This window comes from Hydractinia symbiolongicarpus, chromosome 13 (assembly GCF_029227915.1).
Source record: "Hydractinia symbiolongicarpus strain clone_291-10 chromosome 13, HSymV2.1, whole genome shotgun sequence".
NCBI lineage: Eukaryota > Metazoa > Cnidaria > Hydrozoa > Anthoathecata > Hydractiniidae > Hydractinia > Hydractinia symbiolongicarpus.
In genome coordinates this window covers 7,108,213-7,125,143 of record NC_079887.1, presented here as the reverse complement: position 1 = coordinate 7,125,143, position 16,931 = coordinate 7,108,213, and the positions used below count along the sequence as shown (strand labels likewise).

Sequence of the window (16,931 nt, the reverse complement as noted above, 5' to 3'; positions counted from 1 at the left end):
GTCAATTTGTCATCGCTACCTTGGAATCAGTCAAGTAAATAGCATTTGATCAGCATTTAAATTTCTGGTTAAGCATATAAGTTTGAATGTCTGTTTGTGGAGTGTGTGTGTGATGTCTCTCAAACAGAAAGATAATTTATATTGTTAATAAAAAGGATAAAATGGTACTTCAACATAACATTTTTTTTAATTCATTTTTGATTCGCACAAACCAAACGACATTTTAAAAGAAAGAAACTGATCTGATCAGATCTGAAATACAGCTAAAATATAAATAAAACAAAATATATTTCCGGTTTTGGCTGTCCGACTGGTAGTTACGTTTCCGTACACTGAAAATCTCACTGGTTTTGTTGTTCGTTGACCATTTTCAAGGCAAGTTATTCTACTTATCTATTTATTGTTTTATAACTAGCTAGCTATTAGGTAGCTACCGTTAATGCATTTAAGTATTCCCAAACCTCAACAGGTTTCTAATTTTTGCCAGTCGCACTGCATATAATAAGCTAGCTAGCTAGCTAGCTAGCTAGCTAGCTATATATTAACTGAAATATAGCTAGTTAATGACCTACTGTCCTAAATGCTAAATCCGACATCAATAAAATGTTCGGTTCGTGTCATTTTTGCATATGAAAATGTGATGGGCGGGCAAAAAAATTTGCCATCTTCGTTTAGGGTAGGCATCCATATGCTCACATTGCCAAACTAAGTGTTGATTCGACGTTACTTTGAAAACCCCCACCACAACCAGCACGGTCTGCTATCATGATGACGGAAGTACAGTCTGACAAAATGTAGTTTGTTTGATGCTACATGGAAGGTCCCCCTCTCTTTTGCTCGTAAACAGACAAGATCCGGGCACTGTAAAATACGATCTTTTATAAAATATATCTTTCGACGTTAGGAGGGTGGGGGTTGATCTTTTCGACGTTAATATCCATGGCAGAAAAAAATATCGCTTTGGGCCCAGAGACAGGAGAGATACATTTGATAAAACGATCGTATTTTACAGTTAAAATCGAAATCGTCTGGCCAATTTCGCACCCTGATATTTGTGTAGCATGTTTTGCATTTGTGATTATTTATTTTATTTGTGAAACTGCTTTCAAAGCTCGTAGTAGTGCACACAACTCTCTCCGTCATCTTGAATGAATACAATTTGATTCAGTAGACACTAATTCTCCATGCCTTCGTGCCCCTGTTGCCATAGATGTAAAAATTGCATAATATTGCACAATATATATATATTCACGCTGAAATAACTGGGCATGTTTCCTGCAATTACCGCAGGAATAAATTGTGGCGGATTTTGCAACTTTAGAATCTAAAAGTGACCGATCCGCAAAAATTAATTTCTGTCAAAAATTTGAAAATTGGCCTTTGGCGAAAATAATTCCCTTTTTAAGATTTTAAATATTATTTGCCAATTTGAGTTTTTGTCCCAATTTACAAAAAGACTTTCAAAGATGGTGGATATTTCAGTTTTTCATAGCCGATTTAAAATTTTGGTACTGGACCGTAGAATTTATCGGTAAAAATACATTATCAGCCATCAGACTTTTCGTCGGTCATATTCAAAATAATGAAGTTCTTCGTGAAAATCTGCTTCACTCCTAATGCAATGTATAATGCGTGTAAGTCATATTGAAGAAGAACTACTTTGTTCATCACTAACATACTGCCAAGCAGTGAGTGGGATTCGATCCGCGGTCCCCAGAACTGGGAGCCGCTTGGCAGTATGTTAGTGATGAACAAAGTAGTTCTTCTTCAATATGACTATTTTTTCTCTTTAATACGGTCTTGATATATTTAGTAGCATTATCCTCATAATTTACTTTATGGGGCATTAATTTGGATTGTGAAATCGAATATGGAGCGTTTGATGGTCCCTAATTTTCGCAAATTTTCCTTCTTGCAAAAGTTTATTCCCTTTGTTTACAAAATATTGTGTAATTTTTTTTTTCTTTTCTTATAGGTCAGGCGAAAGAACAACGGTTTACTTGGTTACTTGTTTACACACGTTTACTTTGTTACTATTTAATCTCTTGTCAAACTTGGACACTACCTTGATCTTACAATATACTTTTACATATAACTTATAGAATAGATTTTTTTTAAATAAAAAATAATATATATAAAAAATTTATATAGCTAGTTATATAATTTTACTGTTCTACTTTGTTGCATTTTTACGATCTAGGCATATCGCATTGCTATTGGAACTTTCGGTTCAACCACTCAGCTCAGTTCAGAACTACTGTTTCTGAAGAAATTTTCTCGCTCTTATTAAGGCCAGCTCCATTCTGTTCAATTTTTGTGTAAATATTACTTGGCTTTTCTAATGGCTAGTGACGTTTAGTCCACGCCGGGCCTGTCAACCCAGATAAAATAGTAATGGGCTCATTTCATCAAGGTCATTCTAGATTTGGAGAATCAGCGGGTAGTCAATGCGTGTGCAATGCTTTGTGGGCCATCTGTTACCCTGCTATTGCGTCTGTGCGTTACTGGACTGAATGGGATCTTGATCGTATTTTGACACTAGGGAATGATCTTTACATCAGCCTAGGTTATACCAGTCAATATCTTGCTTTAGACGAACTGCCCAATTCAATTGCAACTGAAAACGGGAATATTCAAATTGAAAAGTCAGATTCCAATTTATTTGAACTTTCGAGAAATAGTACATCCTTTCTCCGTGCCCAGTAATATGCCAATTATCTCACGCTATCTTGAAGTGGAAACCAAGCATAAGAAGTGAGACGATATTTGAACTAATATCGTTATTCAGAGGAAAGTGGGTAAATTTTACTATCTTGAAGCGGAAGAAAATTTTCTTTTTTACTTTCGTGGATAAACAATTCTCACTCACACATTTAAAGTTCTCAGTCGCGCTAACCTCAAGGCCTAAGGGCCTCTAGTTATGTTTCATACGTTTTAATATTTTTTCTGCTTCGTCTATCTCATCCAAACAAAGTAAAGCAGCAGCTAAGTAAAGTAAAGTGTGCTTACGCGTATTGTTATTAAGTTGAATATTACAAACTTCAAACAATTTTTTTTTACTTTCTGAAAATTGTTTTCTTTTTAAATAAACGAAACCAATTAAAATTTGCAACTGTCGGTGCGTGGAACTCTTTGGAAACGGTAAACATTTTTTTAATTCATCCATGCATTCGTCGTAGTGCTAGTTATATAAATTCAATTGTGCTTTGTTTAAATGAAATGTGTACTATGCCATATTTCCATCTCCTAAATTGAGTTTCTTCAAGGAATTCTCCATGTATTTTACACACAACTGAGCATGCTCAACATCATCTAAAGCAAGAAATTTGCAGCAAATTTTACCAATATGCAATACTTCATAATCATTTGAAATATTTTTTAAGTTGATACATTCAAAAATCTGTTGACTTAACAAAAGAGCCTCCTTCTTCCTACCAAGTTTATAAAGAATATCTGTTTTAGTCAAGCTATCGCCTATCGTTTCCAATGAAAAATTAGGATTGGGTAAAGAATCAAACAATTCAATTGCTTCTGACATTTTTTCGTTAGATATTAAAGCCTCCACATACTTATGATACCAAACAATCTGATTCACGCTTTTTTCAGCAAGTTCATTTTCAAATTCAGTGGAAAATTGATTCATAAACTGTAACACTTTTGTAGCTTCTCCACATGCATTTAACATATGAGCATAGGAAGACGACTGTATTAACAGACGCGTAAAATCTTCTGGGTTCCCTGACTTGTTGTATGCGATTTTATTTGCTTGCATAGTAACAGTGAGTATATAAGTACAAAATAAATTGTCTCCGTGTACTGAAGCAGTGCTGAACAACAAATGAAGACAATCTAAATTGTTTTGTGGAAGCGGAAAAAGTTTTTTCTTGTGTCTAAACCAAAGATTCTTTGGATCACTATCAAACTCTTCTTGTATCAAAGCTATGTGGTTTAGCAAATGCAATAATTTTACAACATATTTGTCATTTGACAAATTGCAATTCTTCTCATCTAACATGGTAATCTTTTGCACTAAAGTATGAATAGTAACAATCTTAGCAGAGTTAACTTGTAACAACGAGTATTCACTTAATAGTTCTATTGCCTCATTTAGCTGTATTTCATCAACATCGTCTAAATACAAAAATTTTTCTGTGTTGATGAAACTGCCTTCCATGTATGCCATCATGTTTAAAATATCCATAGCAAGAAGTGTTATTATGTTCTTTAAGTTTATCGAACGCCATCTTCCACACAGTCAATAACGTTTCATTGTATTCAGACTCACCCGTTTTGTCTAGGCGAAGGTTTAACAATTCTTTTCGACTTTTATCAAAAATGTAACTTTTTGCTTGTTGCAACGCTGTAATTTATGAAGCAACATCTCAACTTTGTTATTATTACATGTTAGGAGGCATTTAGAGAGAAAACCGATAGCTTCATCAGATTCAAAAACATTCATTCGGATATGTTTTATGCGCGCACCATCCCATTCACTGTACTGACTTGTTATTAACACGCAAGGTTTGTTCTTCATATTCTTTAAGTTCTATAGGAAATCTTTAGTGGATAGGCCATCCTCCACATCATTTAACACAAAAATGCATTTGCCATCTTTTAACTTGTCGCAAACAAGTTGAGTTATGACATCAACTTCAAATACATTCGTTTTAATTTGCAACAAGGACGCTAGTTTTACCGACGATGTTATCAAATCATTGCATTCAAGCCAAATAATGTTATTGTATTCCTTGTCATAGATGTTGACATATTTCGCTGCCACTACCGTTTTTCCTATACCACCCATCCCTGACAATGCAACGGCTATGTAATCTCTCTTTTCGAATCTGTTTTGGAAATAATGATGAATTTTGTCCATAATTTGACAGCGGCCATAGAAGTTTGATACGTTTTCGCGAATATTCCATCGCAATCCTTTTGGTGAGAGGTACGTGGTAATTAAATATAATTAATACTTTTCAAATGTGGTCGTTAACGACCATGAATTGTTAGCAATGAAGTATGTGGGGAAATAAGATGGAGCATTGCTATAATATTTATGTACATGTTTAAATCGGTCCAAAAACGCCTTGATACATTTGATTGAGTGCATGCGTGGTGACGATTGTTCTTATAGAAAGCGACAAATAATTAATGTTATTCTTACGCACTTTACAAGCAACCCATGGGATAGTCACATGACAAGACGAGATTAATTAAAAACATTAAAAATAATCTAATATTGCATGACGTTTAAATAATTAAAAATCGAGTGCTCATGCTAAAGTAAATGTTTTTATTTTCTTTATCTAAAAACAAAATCAACATGATTTTAGGCTTTGAAATGGAAGCTAAAATAACAACATTCACCAATTTTTTTTCCATATTGCATCGACACTTTGTCATGTGCACTAACTGCAATTTTTAGTAAAAAATGCAGTTAATTTAGAGAATAATTGGACCTATATTTTTTTCTTAGCTTTACTCCTCTATACACAGAATCAGATTATTTTATGTTCTATCAACAAATACATAAACGTTCGAATTTAAGTTTAATCGAAAGTATTTAGCTCTTAGCATAAACGTAAAGATACAGGGTCTTTGTGTTTGAAATTAGAGAAAAGTTTACATTTATATGAACAAGTTAATAGGACCTCACAGTATATTAGATTCCAGGGGGGAGAATTATATTTGTTTGGTGTGTCTGCTCGTAAAGGATTGTATTATAATAAACAACGACTTTCAAGCGAATTTTTGACAGTGAAATATTTTTTTAGTGGAACAATTTTCAAAATAGGTTATTTTGGGTGATGTTAATGTATGTACTAATTCGAGGTGCATTTGCCATAGCAATGTTTTTTCGATGTTGCTATGTTTAAGCTCTGTATAAAGTTTTAGTTCTATATTTCTCGAATCAGCAGCTGTCAAATAAAGAATAAATTTTAGGTTTTTAAGAGTCCGGTAGCATTTGTTCTTACTGGCGAAGTCCTTCCACTGCAAGAAAACCCGCATTTGGATTGTGTTTTACGAAATGGTAGCAAATTATGTACGCGACGTGTACGCAGTGTTTTCTCATTGAAAACATAACATGAACAAAATTGCAAAGTGTATGTAAAGTCTTTTACTAGCTCAAGTTTTCAAATTAACAACAAGAAGGGGCATAGTTTGGCACACCGTGTGGTTTTCGATCCCAGTAAAAAGATGTTAGTTAGGCTACCTAACAAGTTTCACATATATACGTTGAGAACTTTTACACTTCCCTATTATTGCTTTAGAACCTTGAATTGAGATCTATCTTACACGTGGAGAAATTAGGAGTAGTCGTGGGCATTTTTCAAATAATTCAGGAAAGCAATTCTTAAAAAAGGTTAACTATTTTCTTGACGAAAACAACTTGATTGCTTCCCGTACTGGTGTGATAAATATTTTTCCCTGTCGATGATTTATGGAATTTAGATCAAAACAAGTTAGAAAAAAATTGTGTTGTGTTTGTGGGTGCTAAAATATAAAAAAGGAAAAAAGGTCAGTATTATGAAGAGAAGAAACTATTTTTAGAAGAGCAACCAATTTATTTGTAAGGTTGCTGTTAAACCCATGATACGCGTAGCAAAATGAAATGATATCGAAGTGTATTGTAGTGTATTTTTTTAGTTTTATTAAACACTAGTCGATAAAGCCCGTGGAAAGATCCACTGAGGCAGGATAAAAGTAAAAAAGATGCGTCATTTGAATTTTGAAGGGGTGATTTTTTTTTTCGATTATGAGATAACAAATCAGCAAGCTGTAGTGATTTGACTAGTCTAATGACTCTTAATTTAAGTGGTAGAGGTTAAACCCTCTAAAGATCTCTATACCAAGCAAGATCTCTCTTTTACAAGGATGGTCTGTACAACCAAGTTAATTGACAAAGCAACCCTCTGGACAATACAAATAAAACTGTAAAAGGAATGACATCGCAACAAAATAAAACATATATTGACATAAAACGTGTATATGTACAAATATATAAAAACTGTAAAAAGGAGGCAAAAAACTACCTGTGCGCCAGGACTTGTGAACCTGGCTATAGCTTTAAACGTGTTACGGCATCCCAACACTCAGCCTTACACAGGTGATTTATGCTTAGGACCAGCCTGAACTTACTGGGGGGATATGTGTGGGCGTAAAACCACGAAGACATGAAAGAGAAAATTCACACCCCCTTGCAGAGCTTCTTACAAGAATAACTATGGGTACAGCAGGAACGTTAACCCTGTAGACCAAGCCTAATACGGTCTGGGAAAATCATGGTTAAAAAGATTTGGATTTTTTGTAGACCAAAAAAAATCCCACGCGCCGGCTTAAGCTTGGTGAGTGCGACAGATAACAATTGAGTTGGGGCTGCCAACTTTATTGCGGGCCCAGCAGGCATGTTTTTCATGCCATCCCACAACCTATTGAACCCCTTGCATGAAGTACTACCTGTCTATTGCTGAATACTTCACTTATAACTAGTAACTGTCAATAGGGACTGATGTTTAAAGTAACACAAATGCATGCGAGACAAAACAGCACAAACACACACACACACACACACACAAAACAAGAAAAATAACAGAACTAGTCTTTCCCAGTGTCTATCTGTCTTTCCAGATTGTCATTTCCCCTCCTTTCAGAAGGCTAGCATAAGAATGAAAATTACAAAGTGCACGCACAATGATAAACTTGACCAGTTAAGTCTTAAAATTTAGCTTCATGACCTGTACAGATTTTGTTGTCCGGGGTAACTCTACGTTGGTCATAGACACAACATATAAAATGGCAGATAAATTTGTGGCTCACTGATTCATCATACACAATGAGACACTGATTGATGACAGTGGCAAACATCCAACATTCCCAGGTACATTTTTCAACATTTATTGTGTTAAAAAAATTCTACTGCCAAGTCAACTCCTACTATGTACTTTATATTTTATTTTATTTTAATGATGATAATAAAATATTGTTTTTAGGCCCGAGTCAGTGGCAATTCAAAAAGAATCAAAATTCCTATCGAAGTTTCGTTGGTGAGATTGTGATTGCAGAACCAAAGCTCGTCAACATAAAGAAAGTAGGACATGGTTTGGATCACGCAATCGCCAACGTGCACAAAACACCTCCAACAAGCAGATACAACAAAATTGAAAAGTATGGGAATCAATCAAAAAATTGTTGGAAGAATAATGGCAGATATATATGGTATGCAAATAAACACTCTAGAATGCAAAGATGCCAACGATGAAGCATATTTTGACATTGAGTTGACAAGTTTGAAATCTATTTGGGACGTCATAATGCCTGGTTTTCACTTGTGGTTTTAAAAACACAGAATATATATATTTAGGCAATATTTAGTTATGTCTGCACGAGAAAAACTTCAAATTGATGGACGGTTTTACAGCAACAGGTTAGAACTAAAGCATAGGCTGTTGAGAAAAAAACTTAGCGACCTATAAAGCACCACCGATGATAAATGTGTGAGTAAAAATCTGACGAAGTAGGTTAAAGAAAACTACTTGGGCGAAGTAGAAAAGGCCTTGTATGGACAAGGGAAGTATAGACAGGCACTCAGATGCCAGCATTTTTATGTTGAACTGACAACATGGCTTCGTTGGGGCTCAACTAGGCGAAAACAGCATTTCGATGCATTAATGGCGTTCATCCCTTCTTCGTATGACAAGTATACTAAGCCATCTGACATTGGTTTAAAGAAGACTCCGCTGAAATTAAAGAAAAATGACGCCAGTGGCAAGCAAAAAAAATGTTATCTACTATTGATATATTTGATCCAACGCGAGTGCAATCAAAAATGTATACATTGGTACATAAATGGATAAAAGTGGCTTCCCGAACAGTGTGAAGCGTTGTGAGGAGTGCAAGCTGGCTTTTACACAGACCAGATGTCATAACTGTTAAAACAACTGCAACCAGACAGTACACAAACAAGGAAGGAAAATTGCAGAAAAGTAGTGGCAATCAGCAACGTTATTTACAGATAACATCAGAAAAGAGCTTGATAAAGGAAATTTAGTTGGTGCAATCTTCTGGTTTTGTGTTTTATGGCTTTTATTGTATTGTTTATGTGTGCGGTGAAGTTGAAGTATTCGTCGAAGATGACGCCAAGAAATTTGGCTTCCGATCTTTTTTCTATATTTTCATTTTTTGTTTTCAAACTCATACATGCATTCTGTCTTTTTTTCCTAAAGTTTATTTGGGTTGACTTGGTAGTATTTAAACCCACTCTCCATATATTGCACCATTCGTCTATTTTATCCAGTTGAGTCTGGGATGTGTTTTTATGGGAAAACCAGATTGCAATGTCATCCGCAAATTGTGTTTGGATCACTTGGCTTGTTGGGATAGGGAGGTCATTAACAAATAATATATATAGGATAGGGCTCAAAGGGCGTCCTTGGGGAACTCCAAAGTTGGGATGAAATGCTATTCCTTCTACCCCATCAACTACTACCCTGATCTCTCTATTTGTTAGGAAACTTTTTATCCAAAACAGAGTTTTCTTGTTGATATTCATTTTTTGAAGTTTCCATATAAGTCCGCTATGCCACACTCTATCAAAGGCTTTCTCTACATCCAAAAAGATGGCAGTGGAGGTTCTGTTTCTATTAAAACCTTGTGTTACATATTGACTAAGTCTGAATATGTGATCTTGAGTGGAATGATGTTTCCGGAACCCACTCTGATTTTCGTTCAGCAAATTGTTTGTTTCTGCCCATTCTTGAAATTTTTTTGCCATAATTTTTTCTAATAATTTTCCTAAGTTACTTAGGAGGTTGATAGGTCTGTAGTTCTTTGCTAGCCTATGGTCTTTTTCCACCTTTGGAATCATTGTCACTAATGCGGATTTCCATATTTTTGGATGATAACCTTGGCTGAGACAGCCATTAAAAATAGGAAGGAGGATATCTGGGAGACTGTATTTGAGGGATTTTATTAGTTTGTTTCTGATTTTATCTGGGCCACTTGCTTTTTTAGGGTCAATGTCATTTATGATGGTTACTATATCCTCGCGGGAAATGTTTTCTTCACAGTTTGGGTAGTCAGAGGGATCAGATTTATCGTTTTTCAGTTCATCTTCGATAACTTTTTTTACGTCCGCTCTGTATGTAGGTGAATCGAGCTTCTCGTTGCAGAGGGTGTCTTTTAGGAGGGAAGTAAAGATCTTACATTTTTCATCGTTTGTTTGGTATTTTTTGTTTTCATGTTTTAAAGTTGGTGTTGTTTTCTTTTCATTTTTATTTCGATCGAAAAGGTTTTGCAATTTTTTAAAGAAGTTTTTGTCTGCAAAAGGGTTTATTGAGCAGCATAGTTTTTTCCAATTTTTATTTTTTATTTTTGCTATACTGTTTTTTATTTCCTTTTGCAGACGGTTGTAAGCATTTTTATCGTCTCTGTTTCGAGTTTTCATGTATTTTCTTCGCATTTTTCTTTTTTCCTTTATTTTTTGTCGTATTTCTTGGGGTAAGGGGGTCGAGGAAACGTTTACATTCTTTGTTGGAATACTCTCGTATATATTCAATAACATAGAGTTTACGTTCTTGATATTGTCATCAATATTTTTTTTACAATTATATTTCTTTTGTACGTGTTTATATCTCTCATTTGAGATTTATTTATTTTTTCCCAGTCAACTTTGTGAAATAACTTTATTTCTTTGTATTGTTGTGTCTTTTTTCTTTTTGAACCTAGTTCAATGCTGATTGGTAAGTGATCAGAGCCGACGTCTTCGTTGACGCTAAAAGAATTTAGATGACACAGTAAATCGTTTGAGATGATTGCTAGGTCGATTACATTACTCGCAAGGGTTTTGTCATCAGTATGTGTCGGAACTTTGGAGTTGCAAACGAATAAATCGTGTTTTTCGATAAGTTGGAAAAGACGTTTTCCCTTGACATTTGTCTTCGAGCTACCGAATTCGCAATGCTTACTGTTGAAGTCTCCTAGGATTATATGGGAGGGGTTTTCTTTGCATATGTTGTCAAAGTAATCAGCATTTATGTTTCCGGTAGGAGCATAAAAAGACGTCACTTGTATCAGTTTATTTTGGAATGTTATTTAGATTGACGTTGACTCGTTGTCTGAGGTTTGAGTATGTTTTAGAGTAACTATTTCGTGGACTATACCTTTTCTTACTAATATGGCAACACCACCACCGGCTTTTCCCCTGTCTTTCCGCACTATATCATAGTTCTTTATCCTAATATTTTTATGTGGTTGGAGTAGGATTTCATTGATGGCGAGAATGTCAATGTGATTTTCGTACAGGAAAGTCTCGATTTCTCCCTGTTTAGATAAGCGTCCTCTCACATTTACGTGGGAAATTTTGAGGTGATCATTCATTTGGATATTGAAAAGTTTGTTTGGTGGGTTGTGGTGTTTTGGTGGGTGTACGTGAAAGTTTTTTTGAAATGTCGGTGGGAGGGAGGTCAAGCTTATAGTAGCGGTTAATTACTTTAGTTACCGTTTCAAGGACCTCCAAAGCAGTATGTACAGTTTTAGATCTCGTGATACTATCTGTTATAATAGCTGCCAGATTGAGTGGAGTTATACAGATGATATTTCTTTGTTCTTCTTGGTTTTTTTTTATAATTTTGATTTCTTCCACCACACTTTTTTCTTGTTTTTGTAGTTCCTCTCTTAATTTAATTTTTGTATTTTTTATTACGTCTGCGTAGGATTTTATTTTTTCGAATTCTTTTTTTGATTTTAACCTCCGCTGATATTCAGGGCAGCCCTTGTAAGCTGCGCTATGAGGGCCATTGCAGTTTGCACATTTTCTTTCGCCGTTTGTGCAGGTACCTTCGCAGTTTTCTGACGAACATCGGGCACATCTGCTTTGTTTCTTACATAGTGACGTTAAATGGTCAAGCGTCGGCACTTTGTGCACCTGCTAACAAGATTTATATCGGGGTCAAACTTTCTGATTTGATGTTCACGATCATCAATATTTATTTTGCCAATATTTAAAGTTTGGGATTTTGGGAATTGAAATAAAATAAGAGTAGTTTCATTTCATAACTTTTCCGCTTAGTTTGCTAACATTTTTACCTCCATTTCTGCGCGCGCATCGGGCATGGCGTAATCACTTAGATGCGTGCGCAAGTAAATATCGGGACCGTGTAAAACTTCTCTATCTACAACGGGGAGTGATTAGAATAATAAACTTAAATAAATAAATAGTTAATTTCAAATAAAGATATAATGGCTTCGTCTTTTACACTTGCCAACTTAAGTGACATTGTGGGAAAATCTAAATCACAAATTGATAAATTCACAAAGCCAGATTTGGTTCAATTTTTGATAAAAGTTCAGGATGAAGTGAAAGAAAAGGTTGGGCTGAAAGAAATAAAAGACAGCGTAGATGAAATCAAAAATAATGTTCTTAAACGAATTCTCGACGACAACAAAAATATGAAAAAAAGAATTAGATTACTTGAAAAGGAAAACGACGAAATTTACGAATCTCAAATTAACCTTGAAATGAAGATTAACGCCCAGGACCAATACTCCAGAAGAAATAATCTGGAAATCATTGGCATATCAGATGATATCGCTGATCGAAATCTCGAAGCAAAGGTAATAAGCATTCTTCAGGAAATCGGTGTTAACTGTGATTGTAACGAAATTGAGGCTTGTCATCGCCTACCAAAGTCAAAGAGGGAAAGAGACTCGAAATTTCCAAAGCGCACTATAGTTAGGTTCGTCAACAGGAAAAAGGCTGAAAAAGCGCTCGAAAACCGTAAAAAGTTGAAAGACAGTGTAAATCATCGTAAAGTTGTTATTTCAGATAATCTTTGCCCAGCTTATAAAGCCCTGTTGGGAATGAGCAGTCAATTATATCACGAAGGTAGAATTGCATCATCTTGGTCTTGGAAGGGTAATGTTTTTATTAAACCAAATATAACAGATGAACCTTTTAAAATTTTTCACGTAAGCGACTTAGATTATTATTATGACGATGTTTCCTTGGAATAAGGTAAATTTTTAAACGTGTCTTTTTCGCGCCAAAAAAAGGCGTTTTTTTTTTTTTTTTTTTTTTCGTTCACTCGATTTAATAATTTATTTATTTATTTATTTTTGCGCGCTTGCTTGCTGAATCGGTCATAAATATCAATTTTCACTCCCCTGTAGTTTATCATCTTGTCTAGCTTTTGAAACGCTAAACACATCTTTTGACACATCCCATTGTCATTTTGTGTGTTGTGTCATTTCCTGCTTGTTTTCGTCTGCTCTCATACGTGATTATCTTGTTTCTATAGGCTTGTTGATAATTTTTGTGTGATATTTTTATGTTCTGTGTGTTCACTTAAAAATGATAAATTTTCCGTGTGGTGTCTGTGGAAAGTCTGTTAATTCAAATCATAAGGCTATTCAGTGTGATATTTGTAAATTCTGGATTCATATTAAATGCAATGGTCTCAATGCTGATGATTATATATCTCTCCAAAACTCTGATGAACTTTGGTTCTGTTGTAAATGTATCAACAAAATTCTCCCCTTTGGCTCAACAACTCCCCCCTTAGTTTATGACAAGAGTCTTTCCTCTATGGAAATGAAAAGGTTTCTCTCCCAGCTCAACTCTATTGAAATCAACGAGGTCCCCCATCCTGAAACCATGGGTGGTGTCAACTGCAAATATTACGATCCAATTGAATTCTCTGCCCTTCAAGTTAATTCTGATAAATTCTCCCTTTTTCATATGAATATCGCCTCTCTGTCTAAACATATTGATGAACTAAAGATTCTGTTAGGTCAACTTGGGCATGACTTCAGTGTTATTGGTATCACTGAGACCAAATTCCAGACTAAAATCCCACCTATTAACTGCGATCTATCGGGTTATTCCTTCACGCACACACCTACTGAAGGTGAAAAGGGTGGTGCTCTTTTGTACATCCCTAATCACTTGCAATTTATTGAACGTCCCGACCTGGATACTCTTGCATATAAAAGCAAGGAGCTTGAATCTAAATTCATTGAAATTATACGGGCCAAAGATAGAAACATGATTGTTGGATGCATCTACAGACATCCCTCGATGTCTGTTGATGAGTTCAACAATCATTTTTTATTGCCTCTTCTTGAGAAAGCGTCTTCAGATAACAAGTCTATCTTCCTCCTTGGAGACTTTAATATTGACCTTCTAAAGTCTGAAACAGTCAAAGAAGTGTCCGATTACATCGATATTACTTCGCAATTTAACTTACTCCCGCATATAATTCTTCCCACAAGAGTTACTGAAGTTTCTAGCACGATTATTGATAATATTTATTTTAGTTCAGCCAAGTGGGACACTGTGTCTGGTAATATTATAAGTTCAATATCTGACCATTTCCCTCAGTTCTTAGTCTTAAAAAACTTGTCTGCAATCAATCCTTTGCACACCTCTGATGATATATTTGTTCATGATTGGAAGAAATTTCATCACAATGACTTTCTCACCGAACTTCACAATAAAAATTGGGATGATATCCTACAATTGAATGTAGATGATCCCAACTTATCGTTTAACAATTTTTACAATTGTATCAACAGTCTATTGGTCAATCATGCTCCTCTAAAAAAAACATGCAACAAAAAAAGAAAAAAAAAATCCAATCCTTGGATTACTAATGGTATCCTTACCTCAATAATCAAAAGAGACCATCTGCATAAATGCTTTTTAAGAGAGAAAGATCCACTTTTAAAGTCTTCCTTGCTAGAGAGTTTTAAAAAGTACCGCAACAAAATTGTATCTCTATGTAGAATGAGTAAGAGTAATTTCCTCAATAAATATTTTAGCAATAACCAAAAAAATATTGGCAATATTTGGAAAGGGGTTAAAAATATTATTTCTGTTCGTTCTTCTGTTTCTGCTTCTCCCACCTGTATGAACATTAATAACTCTGTTGTAACTGATCCAGTGACAATTGCTAATTCTTTTAATGATTACTTTGCTTCAATTGCAGATAACATCAGAATGAATATCCCGTTCACTCGAAAACATTTCTCCTCTTTTCTAAAAAATTCTACTTCTAATTCGATGTTTCTTTCACCAACTGATGATTTAGAAGTTCTGCATTGCATTTCTTCCCTTGACCCTGGTAAATCTTCTGGGCCATTCAGTATTCCTGCCCATATTTTAACTCTTGTTAAATCTGAATTATCTATACCACTTTCAAAACTTATTAATTTGTCTTTCACAACTGGTATTTTTCCTACAAACCTAAAAACTGCCAAGACCATCCCTATTTATAAAAAAGGGTCCAAATTAGAATTAACAAATTACCGACCTATATCCTTACTCTCAAATATTGATAAAATATATGAAAAAATCATATACAAACGAGTGTATGGTTTTCTCGAAGCAAACAACGCCCTCTACAAGCATCAATTTGGCTTTAGGAAAAATTACTCGACTTCTCAAACACTTCTGAACATCTCTCAAAAAATTATGGATGCTCTTGATAAAGGAAATTATGCATGTGGAGTGTTCATTGATCTTCAAAAGGCTTTTGATACGGTTGATCATGAAATTTTGCTTAAAAAGCTTTTTCACTATGGAATTCGTGGTACCCCACTCTCACTATTTAAGTCTTACTTAACAGGACGTCAACAGTTTGTATCCATCAATGGAAATATATCAACTAGTAATCTTATCAGGCATGGTGTCCCTCAGGGCTCTGTTTTAGGACCTCTTTTATTTTTAATTTATATTAACGACCTGCATTGTTCAATTAATTTTTCTTTGGTGCATCACTTTGCTGATGACACCAATCTCTTAAACTTCAGTAAATCTTTGAAACAACTGGCCAAACAAATGAATTTTGACCTCAAGCTTCTTTGCCATTGGCTCAATGCCAATAAAATTTCTCTTAATGCTAGTAAGACTGAGTACATTGTTTTTAAACATACACGGAAACCTCTTAATTACGATTTTAGGCTTTTTATCAATGGTAAAAGGCTTATACCTAGTAATTGTATTAAATATCTTGGTGTTCTATTAGATTCTGATTTAAGCTGGAAGTCTCAGATCAATGATACTGTTGCCAAGCTCAAGAGGGCCAATGGAGCTTTAGCTAAACTTCGTCACTTTGTGCCTTTAAATGTTCTTATTCTAGTTTACTATGCCATTTTTCATTCACACTTGCAATATTGTAATCAAATTTGGGGTCAGCCAAACAGTCTTGATGTTAATCGTATTACTGTTTTGCAAAATTTTGCTATTAGACTCATGTCTTTTGAATCTCGAAGAGCATCATCCAGTCACCTGTATGGTAATCTTGAGCTCCTCAAATTCTCTGATATTGTCAAATGTCACAATATTCTATTTTTACATAAACTATTTCATGAAAAATTGCCTGCTTCTATCCTTAATACATTTGCGGTTGACTTCACCCATGCTCAAGGCACTCGGGCAGAGAAAATTGGTTTGATCAATCTCCCTACCTTTAATACTATTTCTTTTGGTAAAAACTCAATTAGATTTAATGCCATTAATTCCTGGAATAAATTGCAGTCTTTAATGACTAGAAAATTTGTCTCCCTTGATTATTTTAATCTTAGAAGTGATCTGAAAAAGTACTTTGTTTCCTCTTACTAATCCTTCCTGAATTGTCAGACTTGGCCATTTGTTTCCCGCATGGTTGTTTATCATTTGACCCACTTTTATGTGTGTGTTGTTTTGTGCGTCTCGTATCGTTTACTGTAATTGTCCAAGGGTGGCCATACCCTTTGCCTTAGCTTTATGCTATTAGGTATGGTCTCCCTTCAATAGCATTATATATTTTAATTTTGTTACCCTGACTAATTATGATATTTATTTTCTTTTTCTTTATATTTATTTTCTTTTAATTTTAATTGTATATATATAACTGCTATTGATAAATAAAATATCTATCTATCTATCTATCCGT

The 16,931-nt window shown here is 34.7% G+C and overlaps 1 protein-coding gene across 1 annotated transcript; it reads left to right on the top strand.

Moving 5' to 3' along the window:
• The first annotated feature begins 13,348 nt into the window (after positions 1 to 13,348).
• LOC130624157 (uncharacterized) lies at positions 13,349 to 16,618 on the top strand. The gene is made up of 2 exons (XM_057439722.1): positions 13,349 to 16,164; positions 16,246 to 16,618. The coding sequence occupies exons 1-2, from the start codon at positions 13,349 to 13,351 to the stop codon at positions 16,616 to 16,618; spliced, it is 3,189 nt and encodes a 1,062-aa protein (XP_057295705.1).
• The last annotated feature ends 313 nt before the right edge of the window (positions 16,619 to 16,931 follow it).

Bases quoted from the DNA above. Each gene is read 5' to 3' on its own strand.
- LOC130624157 (XM_057439722.1), top strand. From the start codon at position 13,349: ATGATAAATTTTCCGTGTGGTGTCTGTGGAAAGTCTGTTAATTCAAAT. The intron at 16,165-16,245 runs GCAATATTGTAA...TTTTGCTATTAG, and splicing joins GCCATTTTTCATTCACACTT to ACTCATGTCTTTTGAATCTC.